We start from the raw sequence: 16,237 nt of genomic DNA on the forward strand, positions 1-16,237 counted from the left end.
ACTCTCAACTCCGCAGCTTCAGCCCCCTCAATGCTGAGGAGCAGAGCTGGTCTCCTGCCCTGACAGCTGCCATGCACAGCAAACCTATCTTGTTCCCACAGGTTGCACAACTGGGATAAATGAGCCAGGATGAAGAAACCACTGGTGTCCAGGAACTTGTCTTAGACTGTTTTGTAGGGGAAATGACCTGCAGGAACTTTCCCCAGGGACCACGGCCAGCTTTTCTTCCCTCCCAAGAGCCCAACAGGGAAGGCTCAGCATAAATAGCAGCCACCTCTCCCTGGCAGACAGGGACCTGCAGCTCAGCTCCAGCATAGATCAGGTGAAGAGCATGCCAAGGAGTGATTTTAAAACTTACTCTGTTTTCTCTTTCCCAACAAGATTGTCATTTCCTTTAAAAAACAGTTATCCTGGGGCCTACAGCCATACCATTCTGAGGGTGTCTTATCTCCTCTGATCTAGGGAGGTAAGCAGGGTTGGCCTGGTAGTACTTGGATGGGAGACCACCTGGGAATACCAGGTGCTAAAAGCTTTAAGAATAAAAAATTGTGATCTTACTTTGTGTTTATCCCATGTTGAGTTCTGTGCTGGGCAGAGGGAACACGCTGTAAATACGTTGTGGGGAATTACAGGCTAGTTGAGGGAGTGACAGTCTGGTCGTAACTCCCACCTTCCTCCATCAATGCCACGTTGGCATCCTCTTACACAGTCAGGCTTTAGGGATGATGGGTTCAGAACCAAGGGCTTCTGGCTCTGAGTGAGGTCCTGCTGCAAGGTTTCCTAGATGAGTCACTAAGATTCTAATAAGATCCAGTGGAAATAACCAGGCTCTCGTTGGAATATCAGTCCCAAGGAAAGCTGTGCCACTCTTGTGGGCGACTGCCTGACTTCTCCTTTCATTTCAGCACCATGAAGCTTCTCACGGGCCTGGTTTTCTGCTCCTTGGTCCTGGGTGTCAGCAGCCGAAGCTGGTTTTCCTTCCTTGGTGAGGCTTATGATGGTAAGGCTTCAGAAGGTATGCAGGATTTCTGAAGAGAAGCATCATCCTGGACCTGATCAAATGGGGGAAATGATGCTTTTGGAAGGCTGCTTTTGAACCACAGAGTTGCTAGTGTCTGTGTTGCTAAGGCCTGTCATGAACTAGGGTTTGCTGGATTGCCCATCTTGGGTCTTTCAGAGGTGCTGGGAATATCTTCTTTCCCCGTAGTGCAGCTTCTCGGTGTGTTCAGTGGATGGCTCACGTTTCAGAAGCCGCTGCAAGGTTTATCAAAAACACGTCTCCTGAGCCGTAAGGGACGGGAGATCCAGTAACAACGCACATGGGGTATTTTTGTGCTTTCTTAAGGTTTGAGCCGCTGCCTTAGGTTGTGGTACCCAATGTGCAGGATGTGCCGGGTGTCTGGGGAGCTGCTCAACAGCTTAGAGAGTCAGTTACTCAGAGAAAGAACAATCATCCTTTCCAGGAGCAGCTGAGCTGTTTGTTTTGAGTAGAAGATGCAAAATAAGGCCTGCATGGTATATAAAATGTCCTCAGCATAAATCTCATAAGAGGATGACTAAGGCTGCTGACCTTCTGTCTTCTTTCTCTTCCTCCTCTGATTTCCTAGTTGGATAATGTACAGAGCTCTTTAGCCTCGATCTGTCAGAGGCTCCCTTCCTGGTTTGTTCCATTTCCATTCCTTCTCCAGCCTTCTTGACAGGAGATGGGAACTGACGTGCATCAAACTCCCACAAGGATCAGAGCATTTTCTCATTGAATTTCAGAATGACTCTGTGAGGCAGGCATCTTCCCCTCTTTGAAGGTGAGAAAGCTGAGGCTTAGAGCAGCTGAGACCGATGCCCAGGGACTTACTGCCAGTCAGCAGGTGGCAGAGCAGAGGTTTGAGCCCAGCTGTGCTTGAGGTCAGAGCTCTTGCCAGGTAGACGCATCACTGACCAGCTCCTAGAGCTTGATGGTTATGAATCTCAGGCACGCCTTGGCATCACCTGAACTACCCATGCCTGCAACTCCCCAACAGAGTCTGCAGAAACTGGCCTGGGGTGTGGCCTGGGCATTGGGACTTTCAGTTTCTCTCTGGGTGATTAGAGAGTGCAGCCAAGGCTCACACCTGTAATTCCAGTACTTTGGGAGGCCAAGGTGGAGGAATCACTTGAGGTCATGAGTTTCTGAGCAGCCTGACCAACATGGTGAAACCCTGTCTCTACTAAAAACAGTAAAATGTAGCCAGGCGTGGTGGCAGGCACCTGTAATCCCAGCTACTCGGGAGGCTGAAGCAGGAGAATCACTTGAACCTGGGAAGCAGAGGTTGTAGTGAGTTAGATCGTGCCAGTGTGCTCCAGCCTGGGTGACAGAGCGAGACTCCGTCTAAAAAAAACAAAAAAAGAAAGTGCAGCCAAGGCCGAGCACCACTGCTCTATTGCTTCCTTAAGCAACCCACAGCATTAGTACAGACTACTGAGAAAGTGTTTAGGGACTTTTATGCTCCTAGCAGTCACTGGGACTTAGGTCACAATGAGATGTATTCCATTTGCAAGAATATATATTTTAGTAGTCAGGGCGGAGGTGCTCTGTGTCTGCCACCTTTCTCAGCATCAGTAGTTCATGTCACCACCTCACTCCTATACACTCCTGGATCTTATCACAGACAGCTTCATTCTATAGCAGTGGCTCTTCACCAGGGGACCTAGAGAAGCCAACTAGGATAAAGGAATGTGCTTCTCAACCCACGGTATCCAAGGCTGCTACGATCGCAGGCTGAAAGCTTGAAGTCAGTGGAAGATTTGTCCTTCTTTCATTCCCCTCTAAGGTGTTGTTGGAGTCTTCATGTTCTCCTGATGTCCCTTCTGCCTTTCCTTTCCTTTCCAGGGGCTCGGGACATGTGGAGAGCCTACTCTGACATGAAAGAAGCCAATTACAAAAATTCAGACAAATACTTCCATGCTAGGGGGAACTATGATGCTGCCCAACGGGGACCTGGGGTGCCTGGGCCGCAGAAGTGATCAGGTAACTGGAGCTCCTGGGACGCCAGGGCTGGGTGAGCAGAGCTTGCCTGCCAATCAGAAGAGAGGCGAGCTCCTTGTAGAGAAGTTAGAGGCTGCAGACCCTCCTCCTCTTGCCCTCTCTCTGCCTCTGTGCTCGGTGTGAGGGTCTGAGTGATGGTAGGAGCAAGTGATTCCTCACCCTCTCCCTCTGGGTGCTGTTCATCTAGCCTAGGGGTGCCCAGCCTGGCTGAGTGGGGCGGTGTCCAGGCAGGGTCAGTGTTTTCACCCCTCCTTCCTTGGCCTTTCTGGGCTCCTCTCAGAGACTCCCCTGGAACGGGGAGAATGGGAGGGTGGGCTCTTGTTCACTGGCCTGGTGATTAATCTCCCTCTTGCCTGCCTGGACTACAGCAATGCCAGAGAGGGTATCCAGAACTCCTGGGCCATGGTGCGGAGGACACGCTGGCTGATCAGGCTGCCAATGAATGGGGCAGGAGTGGCAAAGACCCCAATCACTTCCGACCTGCTGGCCTGCCTGAGAAGTACTGAGCTTCCTCTTCAGTCTGCTCTCAGGAGACCTGGCTGTGAGGCCCTCAGGGCAGGGACACAAAGTTAGTGAGGTCTGTGTCCACAGAAGCTGAGATATGGCATACAATAGGCATCTAATAAATGCTTAAGAGGTTGAATTTGTTGAAACAGTGTGTTCTTTTGATGCGTACTGCCTGTTCGGTACCAAGGGGAAATCAATGCACACCCACGTGAAGGCTGAGCCTAGGTAGGCCTATGTGTTTGGATGTGAGGAGACATTCTTAGCAGTCACAGCGCAGACACCTGCATCAACCCCTCCACAAGTCAGACCTCCTTTTTTCCAGACCCTTGTGGATACATTATTGCTATTTCCAGTCCCTTCCTTGTCCAGGCTTCTCATCTCCTGTCAATAATTTCCTGTTACCTTCTCTGTCCCCCAGTTCTTCGTTCCTCAGTGATCTCTGTTTCTGGAGGCAGGGGACATAGACAATTGAATCATGAAATTCTGCCTCAGCGACTGCCACCCCAATCTTCCTTTCATTTCTCAGCAACACCTACAAATTCAGGCATTAATGAATTTCTACCCATTCTGTCTAAAAAATACCTCCAATGCAGTTCTCTTCCACTCTATTTTCATTGCCTTATTTCAAGTCTAAATACGTAATGCGACTCCTTTTATGAATGTTTTCTGACTTTCTGGACCTTAACTAGATCAAAATTATGGAAGTCGTGGCAGTGAAGAGAGAGCCAGATAGAGATCTCAGTCAGGGTCCCTTTGGAAGACAGAAACCAGGCAGTAATTTGAAAAGGGAAATTTTAATATAAAGAATTATTAACTGGTAGCAGCATTAACTTCTAAGAGTACAGAATATGAGAAGGTATAAATTTGAGATTGGGCCCCTCACAAGACTGACATTGGATGGCAGATAATTTACTGGGTCCTTCAAGCCAAAACTAACAAACAAGAGCTCCATTGAGGTATTAATGAAACTTGGCAGGAACCTGCCCAGGGTGTAACTTAACTCTGGGAATGCAGCTAGGGTTCCTGCAACAAATTTGGGAAACTGTCTGCTTGAGGGCAGGAGAGAGGATGTTATCACACCCCCTGGGAAGCCAGCTGTGAAAGTGGCAGTGCTCTGGACTGAATTATATCTTGCCAAAGTGTGTGTCTTGAAACTCCAACTCACAGCATGGCTGTACTGTTTTGTTACAGCAGCCCGAGCTGATTAAGATAAGTGGGCTGCTGGTGAACATCATGGACGTCCTACTGAGGTGCCACAGAAATTGTCAGGAAACTGCCTTGGCCTTGGGATGCCACTCAGATCTCTGGGGCGAGTGCCACTGGGTGTCCTGTACAGGAGCTGAAAGGAAGCAAAGCACACACGATCAGGAAAAGATGTCTTCGTCTCCTGCTTAGCCCTCTAACACCCTCTGTGTGTGAAGATTAACATCATCCCCAACTGGCAAAGGAGAAATGCTTACAGGGTCCAGCTCCAACATCACAATTAGGGCAAAGGGGTGGGTGTGGAGCTCAAAATAAGAAACTGTTAACTGGCATACCCCTTTTCTCTGAAAAAGGAATTGAGGAGGACTCCTAACGTGAGAAGATTAGTTATAAAATTATATTTACAGAGGAAAGACAAATTTATTTGTCAAGGAGGAAGAAAATGTATAAATATAAAGTAGAACTATTTATAACAGAACTTTCTCATACAGTTCCCATCAATAGACACTAATGGAAGTGTAGGTATAGGAGGTACAGGAGGTTTGAGTCTGAGTCTCAAAGATGTCTCAATGCCAAAACAAGGCAAAGGCAAGATAAATAAGATGAAGGTGAGAGAGGTGGAAGATTGGCTCATGGGAGCATACTTGATCCACTGCTGAGATTAGTGTTCAGTCTAGTAAGGTCTGAATTGACCCCAAGTTGTAAAAAGAGACTGTAATGCTGTTATTAGGATGCTTACAATCAGATTTCTGTCACAAGTACTGAAGTTGTAGATTTTGGGGGGCAGGAGATGGAGAAAAGGAGGATGAGAGAAAGAATGGCTTTCAAAGGCAAATAAAGCAAGCTTTCAAAGTCTTTGCAGATATACAAAACTTTGCAATCAACATATTATTACTAGAAATAATTCACTGAAGCAAGATTTGGATACAGAAGTTCATTTATCAGTCTGTAAAGGACCAAATCACTCCCCTTCTTGAAATCTATACTTTGAAAAAAAATTTAATTCAATATAGTCCATAGGTTAAAAATGTTTTAAATCAAAATTTATATCCAAGGAAAAAAGTGCTTTGTTTACCCAGAAATCTATAATTTGTAAAGTCACACCTAATCCCTATGCTCTGACACACCCAAATACCTTTTATTAATTACTTGGTTTTCCTCAGTAAGAATTAATATGCTTCTCTCTGTTAGAAAAGTTTGAGAAAGGGAAATTGAATTGCTCTATGTTATAGTTGTGTTTTGTTTTGCTTCGTTATTTGAGACAGGGTCTCCCTCTTTTTTCCAGGCTGAAGTGCCGTGGCGGGATCCTGGCTCACTGCAACCTCGACCTCTCGGGGCTCAAGAGATCCTTCCACTTCAGCCTCTTGAATAATGGGGACTGCAGGTGTGTGCCATGACACTTGGCTAATTTTTGTATTTTTTGTAGAGACGGGGTTTTGCCGTGTCGCCCAGGCTGGTCTTGAACTCCCGGGCTCAAGTAATCTGCCTGCCTTGGCCTCCCAAAGTGCTGAGATTACAGACATGAGTCACTGAGCCCAACCCACTGATATATATATATATATGTGTGTGTGTGTGTGTGTGTGTGTGTGTGTGTGTATGTGTATATATAAATTTGAGGGTGCCCAGATTCACATTGTTTCTGGGGTCATCTGTGAGGGTGTTTCCAGAAGAGATTAACATTTGAATTGGACCCAATAAAGTAGACTGCTATTCTCAGTGCAGTTGGGCATCACTCAATCTGTTGAAGGCTTGCATAGAACAAAATAGAGGAAGGATGGATTTACCTCCCTTTTCCCCTGCCTCGCTGCTTGAGTTGGACATCTCCTCTCATCTTCTCTTGCCCTCAAACTGGATTTACATGATCAGTTCCTCTGGTTCTGAGGCCTTTGAACTCAGACTGAATTACACTTTCCTGAGTTTCTAGCTTGCAGATGGCAGATTGTGGGACTTCTCAGCCCTCATGATCTTGTGAGCCAATTCCTTACGATACATACATACATACATACATACACAAATAAATCATTTGTCTTGTGTCTCTCAAGAACCCTGACTAATAGGGTACTGAATTTTTTCAATCTTATCTCCTATAACTTTAATTCATGTACCTCATGCTACACGCAAATTGAGCTGCTTGTTATTTTTAAACATGTCATTGAGTTAGGAATTATTTCAGACATTCAGAAATGTGCTTCCATGTGTTCATTCAGCGTTTATTGTTATTTAAAATATTTGTTTGTTTATTTATATATTTATTTATTTATTTATAGATTTAGGGGGTACAAGTACAGATTTGCTACACTGATAGATTGCGTAGTGGTGAAATCTGGGTTCTTAGTGTAACCATCACACAAGTAGTGTTTACTGTACCTGTTAGGTAATTTCTCAACCCTCCACCCCCTTCCACCCTCCATCTTGCTAAGTCTCTAGTGTCTATTATTCCACTCTCTATGTCCATGTGTACACATTATTTAGCTCCTATTTATAAGTGAGAAAATGGGATATTTGACTTTCTGGGTTATTTCACTTAAGATAGTGGCCGCTAGTTCTATCTATGTTGCAGCAAAAGGCATGATTTTATTCTTTTTAATGGCTGAATAGTATTCTATGGTGTATATATGTGTATACACACATACACACACACCCCATCATCCGTTGATAGACACTTACATTAATTCCATATATTTACTACTGTGAATAATAGTATTGTGATAAATACACGCATTCAGGTGTATTTTTTATACCTTTGGGTAGGTACTCAGTAATGGGATTGCTGGGTCAAATGGTAGCTCTGTTTTTAGTTCTCTGGGAAATCTCCATACTGCTTTCCACAGAGGCTATACTAACTGACATTCCCATGAACAGTGTATAAGCATATGCTGGAAGAGACTATTCTCTTATCTGCCTTATGGGTGCATCCCATCAAAGAGAAAACAATTGCCTTCCACCTGCTCCATGAAATCTCATTATATCAGAGAAGATGACTGAGGAATTCAACCACGACTGGATGGACTTTTTCAAAAGATGACACCTGCTTCTTGGGCTCATTCAAATTTCAAGAGAACCATTTACAAATTAATTTCTATCCCTCAGGTCCACTCATTCTTCCTAACAATCATTCATAACTTCAAAGAAATTCCCCATCTTCTACATTCCCCATCTTCTCCTCCCCTGTGACGAATGGTATATAATCACCTGTACCCCACTGGGTTATTGGGAAATCACTCTCCTGTGATTTTTCCCCATGCATGTTAAAATAAATGTATATGACTTTTTCTCCTATTAATCTGCCTTTGTCAGTTTATTTTCAGCTGAACTCCGGAGAGTGAAGGAAGAAGCTTTTTTTCTTCATTCCTACATAACCCAGGCATTGATCCAGGCAATGAAGATTCAGTGTAAACAACCACCACTAACAAGACCATGGCCTTTGGAACCTGCGCTAAGAGGCATGGATGAGCTCCCTCAGCATGTGGATGGAGACTGAAGACAGGTCTGAAGGCTCAGTGTAGGTGTCTCCATTCTCTAAGAAGTTTGGAGGAGAAGCTGGATACAGCAAAACAGATTGAGAAGCAGCAGCTGTTGGGAAGGGAGGAAAACTAGGAAAGCATGGTGTTCCAGAGTGCCTGATGGAGCTATTGACTAGTAGTATCAGATTCTGCCCGGCAGTTGAGGAGTTCACCTTTGGCTTAAGCAACATGGAGTCACTGACTATCTCGTGAAGGTGGTTGCAGGGGAAGGTCTGGAGAACTAAATGGAGCAGTGATAAGAGAGAATGGGAAGTGGTATGATAGGACTCCTGGACACCCCAGACATCAATCAAAACACCATAGACAAGAAGGTGTGGATACAAAAACTAGCAGTTAGAAGAAATAATAGAAAATGAACTGCAACTACTTCTGAAAAAAAAGTAATGAGGGCAATACATACACTGAATAAAGCCTCAATAAATACAACAGTGTAGTACTGACTTATATATAGAAAAAACGTGATCAGTGGAGCCAAATTCTCAGAATTAGATATAAGTGCATATGAGAATTTTGTATATGATAAAGGTTGTATGTTAACGTAGTAAGTAAAAGATGGACTATTCAACAAATGGGATTGGTACAACTGAGTGACCACCTAAAATAACATAATGTTGAAAACATACTGTAGGACAAATTTCAAATATGCTAAATATTTATAAACAAATAAGGAAAATAATAATAATAATATTAACATTATCTGGTGAATCCATGGAAAATTCTTTTATAACTCAAAGTAGGGTAAGCTGCAACAACATGGATGGAACTGGAGGTCATTATGCTAAGTGAAATCATTCAGAAACAGAAAGACAAACATCATATGTTCTCATTTATTTGTGGGATCTAAAAATCAAAACAATTGAATTCATGGAGTTGGAGAATAGAAGGATGGTTACCAGAGGCTGGGAAGGGTAGTGGGGAAGGGCAAGTGAGGGGAGGTGAGGATGGTTAATGGGTACAAAAAAATACTTAGTATGAATAAGACCTAGTATTTGACAGCACAACAGGGGGGACTATAGTCAATAATAATTTAGTTGTACATTGTAAAATAACCAAAGGAGTATAATTGGATTGTTTGTAACATAAAGGATAAATGCTTGAGGGGATGGATACCCAATTTTCTATGATGTGTAATTCCAGCACTTTGGGAGGCTGAGGTGAGCAGATCACTTGAGGTAAGTGGGTCGAGACTAGCCTGGCCAACATGGCGAAACCCTGTGTCTATTAAAAATAGAAAAGTTAGCTGGGTGTGGTGGCATGTGCCTATAATCCTAGCTACTCAGGAGGCTGAGGCAGGGGAAATCGCTTGAACCCCGGAGGTGGAGGTTGCAGTGAGCTGAGACCACACCACTGCACTCCAGCCTGGGAGACTGAGTGAAACTCTGTCTCAAACAAACAAACAAATAATTTATAAAATCTGATACTTTTTCGTCATGGAGTTTCTTATGTAGGAATTTATCTTAGAGATATATTTGTACATGTGCAAGAGACATATGTCCAAGGTTAATAAATTCATCATTATTTGCGATATCAAAAGGTTAATAGCTGTCAAACAGCCATTTATATTGTATAAATTATGGTCCATCCATACAATGAAATACTGTGTAGCTGTAAAAAACAAACAAACAAACAAAAACCCAAAAAAAACAAAAAAAGCAAACCTGATATGGAAAGACTTCCAATAAACAGTAAGCTTAAACGAAAGTACAGAATAATACATACTTGTATGAAAAAAGAGATTTTATGCCTCGAAGACCTTCACCCTTGATCTTCTGGTGTTATTCATGTCCTTGTATTCTCCCAGAATCATTACCTCCTCCCACTGGTACAGTCAAATCTTGCTTGTTCTGTCCTTACATTCTTTAGAGAGAAGTCACAAGAGACAAGCAAACATCTCCTTTGCTAATAATGTTGATCACTTCCTACAACGCAATATCTATGTGCAATTTTTTGGGAAGACCTCCTACCAAACAGGTAAGAATGGAAAGACACAAAGAGAAGAAAGTGGAGAAAGACCTCTGTCTTCCCACACTGGATTTTGCGAATACAGCTCTTCTGTGATACAGGAAACTAAAAAGAGGGAAAAGTGGCAATTAAGAAAAACTGCCAGAAAATAAATACCTTGATGACCCAATTTGGAAAACTGCTTCTGGATAAGGACACTATTACCCAATATGCTAATTTTTAAAATACCCAAAGAATTGAGCAAAAAGGACTTTGGCAAGGCAGGTTGTTGGATTTAAAACCGTTCTCCCATTAATGCCAAAGCCAGCAGAGATACCAATATAGCTCCATGGCCAGAAGGTACCAGCAGCTTTGCTTTTACTGAAATTTCAACTGAGAAAGGTCCACAGGTGAGGTTTCTTCCAAGGAGTAATTTCTCTTATTTGACTCTTTTGAGATCCTTTTCTCACATAATTGGCAAATTTCAATTGGAGAGAAACTGTGTTTTCTAACTCATTATAACGTCAGTGCTGAGGAGAGTAGGAACTCAGGAAATGCTTCTTGATTGACTTTAGTCTGCTTTATCGGGCGACAAATTGACCACAGACCAAATAACACGTTGGAATTCTCTTATTCTTTCTAGGGATCTGGGCTGAGAATTAAGGGTTTATACTTCTTCTTAAAACCCATTTCAATCTTTCATGCAGTTGTGATTCTAATACAAACAAATGGAAACAGGGAATTAGTCTTTCAAATTCAGTCCTTTGGCTGGTGCAGTGGCTCATGCCTGTAATCCTTTGGGAGGCTGAGGTGGGAAGATTGTTTGAGGCCAGGAGTTCGAGACTAGCCTGGGCCAAACATAGTGAGACCTTGTCTCTACCAAAAAAAAAAAAAAAAAATTTAGCTGAGTGTGATGGTGCACGTTTGTAGTCCTCGCTACTCAGGAGGCTGAGGTGGGAGGATCACTTGAGCCCAGAAGGTTGGGGCTGCAGTGAGCCTTAATCGTATCAGTGCACTTTAGCCTGGGCAACAGAAAAAAAAAAAAAGAAAGAAAGGGAAGAAAGAAAGGAAGGAAGGAAGGAGAAAGAAAGAAAGAGAAAGAAAGAAAAAGTAAGAAAGAAAGAAAAAAAGGAAAGAAAGAAGTTCAGTCCTCAAAACATATATCTGTGTTTTATTTACGATTCTCTGCCCCTCTCTTTCTTTCTCTTCAGCACAATGAGGCTTTTCACAGGCATTGTTTTCTGCTCCTTGGTCATGGGAGTCACCAGTGAAAACTGGTATTCGTTTTTCAAGGAGGCTGTCCAAGGTAAGAACTCTGGAGGATGGAGGGCACATACCCAGCACTCATTCTGAGCAGGGGCCACATACTTACTGGATATGAGTGCTCCTTAGAGAAGCCACACCGAGGTCAGAGCAGGAGTGTGGTTTTCTGTATCTGTTTCTTCTTCTAGGCTGGTCTAATTTATCACCCTCCCTTGGGGTTTCCAGACGAGAGTTAAAGGTGCTTTGGGTCTAGCCTGTAGTGTTGGTGTAGAGTGCAGAAGGATAAAGACTTCCATGGGGTGATCTCCCACTGTGGAAATTTACAGATGGCAGATTTCTTAGGGCATGATGTTTATTTAGCTCATCCACCTCTGGGAACATACTGAGTTCACAACTGTACTCCAGGATTGAGATATGCCTAGGAGAGAGTGGAATAATAGTGTTTGCACAGAGAAATCCCATCCTGTTCCCAAGCAAATAGCCAATGCTTGGGATGCAGAACTTATGAAAATTAAGCCCTAACTCCTACCCATAAATTAAAAGAGCAAATTTCTACTGATTAGCCACAGGAGGGCTGAGATACGGCTGGGAAACTGACTTCTGCCATTCTGGAGGGGAAATGAATCTTACTGACTAGCTGTTAAAATGGGAAAACTTTGTTGTCAGGTTTTGCAACACTTTGAACTTCATGTGTTGTTATTAATTTTGTAGTTGAATTTTTTGTAATTTTTCAATTGAAATTTTACAAATTTTCATTTTTTCTGCATTTTGTGCTTTTAAAAATGATATTCTCTAAATAGTTTTTAAAAAGTTTTAGTAGTATGTGCTAAGTTTTTCTGCACATAGTATAAAATATCTTTTTCCTTAAGTCATTGTGTTTCAGAATTTGTTGTATGGTTCACCAGCATTTAAATCGGCTGGGTGTGTTTGTTTAAAAAGTGCATTCCTGAGCCTCTTTCTCATAGTTACTGAGTCAGAATCTTAGAAGTGAATTGGGACTAGGAATAGCATTTGAAAAACTCCCCAGGTTACTTTCAGCACAATACCAATGAGAACAAGTGTCTTGGGTTTTTCTGCCATCCAGTGACAGAATCTGTCAGGTGCTTGGAGAAAACTCTTGCTAGTCAATCTGGAAAACATAGAATGAACATAAAGCATGCATCAGAGAAAGGACAGTCATTATGCCATGCCAGAGATAAACTATTTGACAAAATTACAGGCACAAAATAATACATGAAGTTAGTGAGAAATATCCCTTAGAACACAGTACATAAGTAACAATTAAAACTATTTATCACAGCTTTTCTTTTTTCCAAGCGAGTTGGTTTAAAGAACTCGGTAACACGTAAACCACGGCAGAACTAAAAAATATTTATTGATTGAACAACACAGGCACTGATAGACAATTTCTATAGCTCTTCCTGGCTTAGACCTGTTTCAAACATCTATTTTTCCACTAATCTTTTAAAAAACTTTAAAATGATATATAACTTACATATAGTACACTGTATAGCTTGATGAGCTTTTTACACATACAAACATCCATATTACACCATCAGATCAAGATGTCAAACATTTCACACACCACGGAAGGGTCTCTCATGCCCTCTTCCAGTTAACAACCCTTACGAAAGGTAACTCCTATTCTTACCTCTATCATTATTGATTAGTGTCCCTGTCTTTGATCTTTGAATAAAAGAAATTGTACAGAATATGTCTGTTGTATCTGGCTTTGTTTAACTCAACATTATGACATATTAATATACATGACAACATTTGTCATGTGTATTAATGTTTTGTTCTTTTTCATTGCTGCATAGTATTCCATTGTATACTGATATCACAATTTATTTATCTATCCTATGTTATTGGATAATTAGGCTTTTTAAAGTTTTGGGCTATTATGGATAAACCTGCAATAAACATTGGTGTACATGTCCTTTGGTTTACATAAGCCCTCATTTCTGTTGTGGGTATACACTTAGGAATGGAAGTGTAGAGTCCTAAGGTAGAGTCATGTCAATTTAACTTTTGTAGATACCAGCAGTTTCCCAAAATTGTACCAATTTACACTTCCATGAACAATTATGAGAGCTGGGCATGATGGCTCACACTCGTAATCCCAGCACTTTGGGAGGCTAAGGCAAGAGGATCACTTGAGGCCAGGAGTTTGAGACCAGCCTCAGCAACAAAGTGAGACCCCATCTCTACCAAAGGAAAAAAAAAATTAGCTGGGTGTGTTATCAGGTGCCTGTAGCCCCAGCTACTCAGGAGGCTGAGATGGGGGGATCACTTGAGCCCAGGAGGTCGAGCCTGCAGAAAGCCATGATCACACCACTGCACTCCAGCCTGGGTCACAAAGGGAGATCCTGACTGAACAAAACAAAAACAAAATCCAAAACAATTACGAGAGTTCCAGTTGTTCCACATTTTTGCCCACAGTTTATATTGTCAGTTTAAAAAATTTTTGTCATTCTGTTGGGTGTATAGTGGTATCCTATTGTCACCACTGCCCTTCACTAATAGGAACAGGAATCCAACTTGCATCAAGTATTCCAATATGCTAGGCATTTTATGTATGTTACCTCATTTTATCTTCTCATTTAGTCTACCAGGGAGGTAGGTATGATTTCCCCCAATTGAAGAATGTGGAAACTGAAACTTAATTGTTGGGACAGAGAGTTAAACATTTACATTCATGCCCTTCATGATAAGTCTGATTATCCAGGTCCTATGAAGCTCTCTCAGGTTATTCCACCTCATCATGTACTGCCCATTCCTTCGGCTTTCCTGTGCCATTTATGCCCATAACAGTCAAATTTATTCAAGTCCTAGTTGTCCTCACTCAGCTGGTAAGGATGTATTTTTCTTATGGGCTATGGTAGATGTGCAGCCCCCTCCATGTCCCTTGTAATGTCCCTGGATCTTACATCTGTAGTACTATTCTCCATTGTGACATTCCTCACATGAGCGTTCCCTCTTTGTACACGGCACACACAGACCCATGTAAGATGTAGCCCAGGGCATGACGGCTGCCAACCAATTCAATTCAATGTAATCCATGGAAAAGCACCTTCCTTACAGTTACTCAGGAAAGCTGTTCACAGGAAGTAATGTTTATCTATATGTATGGGGTCAAAGGATTATTTTGTCAAGGGTCAAAATCTGGAAATCAGTGGAAAACGATCATTTCTACGTTTCTCCAGTATGGCACTAGGTTCATTTTTGTCATTTTTTTTTTCTTTCCAGGGGCTGGGGACTTGGGCAGAGCCTATTGGAATGTGTTGACATCCAGACACCAAAATTCAAACAGATATTTCTATGCTCAGGGAAACTATGATGCTGCCCAAAGAGGAGCTGGGGGTGTCTGGGCTGCTAAACTGATCAGGTAACACAGATTCCTGGGGACTCCAGTGACAGGCCAGCAGTGCCTATCTGTCTTGAGAGTCAGGAGAACCTGTGGCTCTTTCTCCTCCTCCACATACTCCTGGGGTCTGGGTGGCTGGCAGAGCCAGAGCAAGGCTGGTGAGGACATGTCTCCTTTCACCCACAAAGGGAAAGTAAGAACCGAGGAGAGGTCTGGAAAGCACACTGTTGCAGGGGCCGGGTTCAGGGGCTCACACCTGTAGTTCCAAGTCTTTGGGAGGACAAGGTGGGAGGATCTCTTGGGCCCAGGGATTTAAGAGCAGCCTGGGCAACATAGCAAGACCCTTATCTCTACAGAAAATAAAAGAAATTAGCCAGGCATGGTAGCATGCACCTGTAGTCCCAGCTACTCAGGAGGCTGAAGTGGGAGATCCCTTGAACCCAGGAAGTCGAGGCTGCAGTGACCCATGATCAAGCCACTGCGCCCCAGCCTGGGCAACAGAATGAGACCCTGTCTCCAAAATAAATAAATAAATAAATAATAATAATAATAAAGGGAAAGCACTCTGTTGCAGAGTGCAGAAAGTACCAGCGGACTTAGGCCTTTGCCCAAGAAGATTGATAGCTTTCTTTCCCTTTCCGTGAGTTTTCCAGCCTCCTCTCAATCGTTCCTTGGGTGGGAGAAGAGGAGGGAGTTAGCAGGTGGAGCTGTCTCAGGTGAGTCAAGAGATTAATCTCCTGTCTCCTTTCTTTGGGTTGCAGCAGTACCAGGGTCTATCTTCAGGGATTTTTAGACTATTATTGGTTTGGAAACAGCAGCACTGTATTGGAGGACTCAAAGTCCAATGAGAAAGCTGAGGAATGGGGCCGGAGTGGCAAAGACCCGGATCGCTTCAGACCTGACGGCATGCCTAAGAACTACTGAGCTTCCTGCTCCTCTGCTCTCAGGGGACTGGGCTGTGAGCCACACACTTCTCCCCCCAGACAGGGACACAGGTTCGCTGAGCTTTGTGTCCCCAGGAACTGGTATAGGGCACCTAGAGGTGTTCAATAAATGTGTGTCAAATTGAATTTGTTGATGGAAACTGGGAACATTGAGGCAGACTTTGTGGGAAGAATGGCCATCTGAGGCCATATGGAAGATAAACAGCACTGTGGTAGATGAGCCTGTGACTGGGGGGCCCAAGGACTCCCAGCTGGCTTATAACTATGCAGGCTCCTCACATGACCCAAGCCAAGCTTCTCTGGTCATTTTCGGCCCCAGCTTCCCCTCCTGAGTAAGCCTAAGCAGGTAAAGCACTGACCATCATCCTAGGCTTCTGAGTGGCTGGAGTTATGGCTCTGGCACAGCCCTGGGCAGCCTTCTATCAGTCTCCTTTGTAACTCAGATGGGACTTCTACCCCCAAATCC

At 43.2% G+C, this 16,237-nt stretch overlaps 1 protein-coding gene and 1 pseudogene across 5 annotated transcripts; both read left to right on the top strand.

Annotated features, from left to right (window-relative positions):
• Positions 1-249: 249 nt before the first annotated feature.
• LOC117080022 lies at positions 250-3,665 on the top strand (annotated as a pseudogene). Its single transcript, XR_004435681.1, has 5 exons — positions 250-322; positions 406-466; positions 906-1,000; positions 2,867-3,004; positions 3,391-3,665. The product of XR_004435681.1 is annotated as an amyloid protein A-like (transcript).
• Positions 3,666-6,097: 2,432 nt separating this feature from the next.
• On the top strand, positions 6,098-15,897 carry LOC117080021 (serum amyloid A-4 protein). Of its 4 annotated transcripts, XM_033204495.1 has the most exons (6): positions 6,098-6,116; positions 8,030-8,234; positions 10,120-10,227; positions 11,409-11,503; positions 14,710-14,848; positions 15,589-15,897. In XM_033204495.1, the coding sequence occupies exons 4-6, from the start codon at positions 11,413-11,415 to the stop codon at positions 15,749-15,751; spliced, it is 393 nt and encodes a 130-aa protein (XP_033060386.1). In that variant the 5' UTR covers positions 6,098-6,116; positions 8,030-8,234; positions 10,120-10,227; positions 11,409-11,412; the 3' UTR covers positions 15,752-15,897. The 4 variants fall into 4 exon arrangements, with proteins under 4 accessions (XP_033060386.1, XP_033060388.1, XP_033060384.1 ...); XM_033204497.1 differs by lacking the exons at positions 6,098-6,116; positions 8,030-8,234; positions 10,120-10,227 and adding an exon at positions 10,239-10,557 and having other exon boundaries at positions 15,643-15,897; XM_033204493.1 differs by lacking the exons at positions 6,098-6,116; positions 8,030-8,234; positions 10,120-10,227 and adding an exon at positions 10,251-10,557.
• Positions 15,898-16,237: the final 340 nt, after the last annotated feature.

This window comes from Trachypithecus francoisi, unplaced genomic scaffold (genome assembly GCF_009764315.1).
Source record: "Trachypithecus francoisi isolate TF-2019V2 unplaced genomic scaffold, Tfra_2.0 Lachesis_group8, whole genome shotgun sequence".
NCBI classification, from domain to species: Eukaryota; Metazoa; Chordata; class Mammalia; order Primates; family Cercopithecidae; genus Trachypithecus; species Trachypithecus francoisi.